This window comes from Wasmannia auropunctata, unplaced genomic scaffold, assembly GCF_000956235.1.
Source record: "Wasmannia auropunctata unplaced genomic scaffold, wasmannia.A_1.0 LD340700.1, whole genome shotgun sequence".
Classification (NCBI taxonomy): Eukaryota; Metazoa; Arthropoda; class Insecta; order Hymenoptera; family Formicidae; genus Wasmannia; species Wasmannia auropunctata.
This window is the reverse complement of record NW_012022190.1, coordinates 1-475: the sequence shown is the minus strand read 5'-3', so window position 1 is coordinate 475 and position 475 is coordinate 1. Positions and strand designations below refer to the sequence as shown.

Sequence of the window (475 nt, the reverse complement as noted above, 5' to 3'; positions counted from 1 at the left end):
TATCCCCTGTGTGCCTTGTCGACTCAGTTGACGATTAACAGTCTAGTGCACTTTCGCTTTCTTTTCAGATGTGGCACCTGACGTGCGTCGACGACTTTTTGAATCGCGCGTTTTACAAGGTTGGCCTCTTTGTCGGTCGACACCCCGGCTACTTCGTAATCGTGCCGATACTGCTGGCGTGCATATGCTTCACCGGCTACCAGAGGATACACTACGAAATCGACCCGGAATACCTGTTCTCGCCCGTCAACGGCCCCGGCAAGACCGAGCGAGCGATAGTCGAGCAGTACTTTAAAGTCAATTACAGCCACCAATTCAATGTCGGTCGTATCACACGACCAGGTGAGAGTCTCGTCAATCATTCATACCGCCGTTCTCCCGCGATTTCTATACGCCCGCGAGGAATTCCGTAAAACCAACGAGCCTATAATCCGTCCAATCGAGAGTTGGCATGGATAGAGATAACGTATTATCT

The 475-nt window shown here is 50.9% G+C and overlaps 1 protein-coding gene across 1 annotated transcript; it reads left to right on the top strand.

The window, feature by feature from the left end:
• Positions 1 to 68: 68 nt before the first annotated feature.
• Positions 69 to 342, top strand: LOC105448964 (patched domain-containing protein 1-like; the record flags this gene model as incomplete). Its single annotated transcript, XM_011688230.1, has 1 exon — positions 69 to 342. A coding segment is annotated over one exon (274 nt), but the record flags the coding sequence as incomplete, so codon positions are not given.
• Positions 343 to 475: the final 133 nt, after the last annotated feature.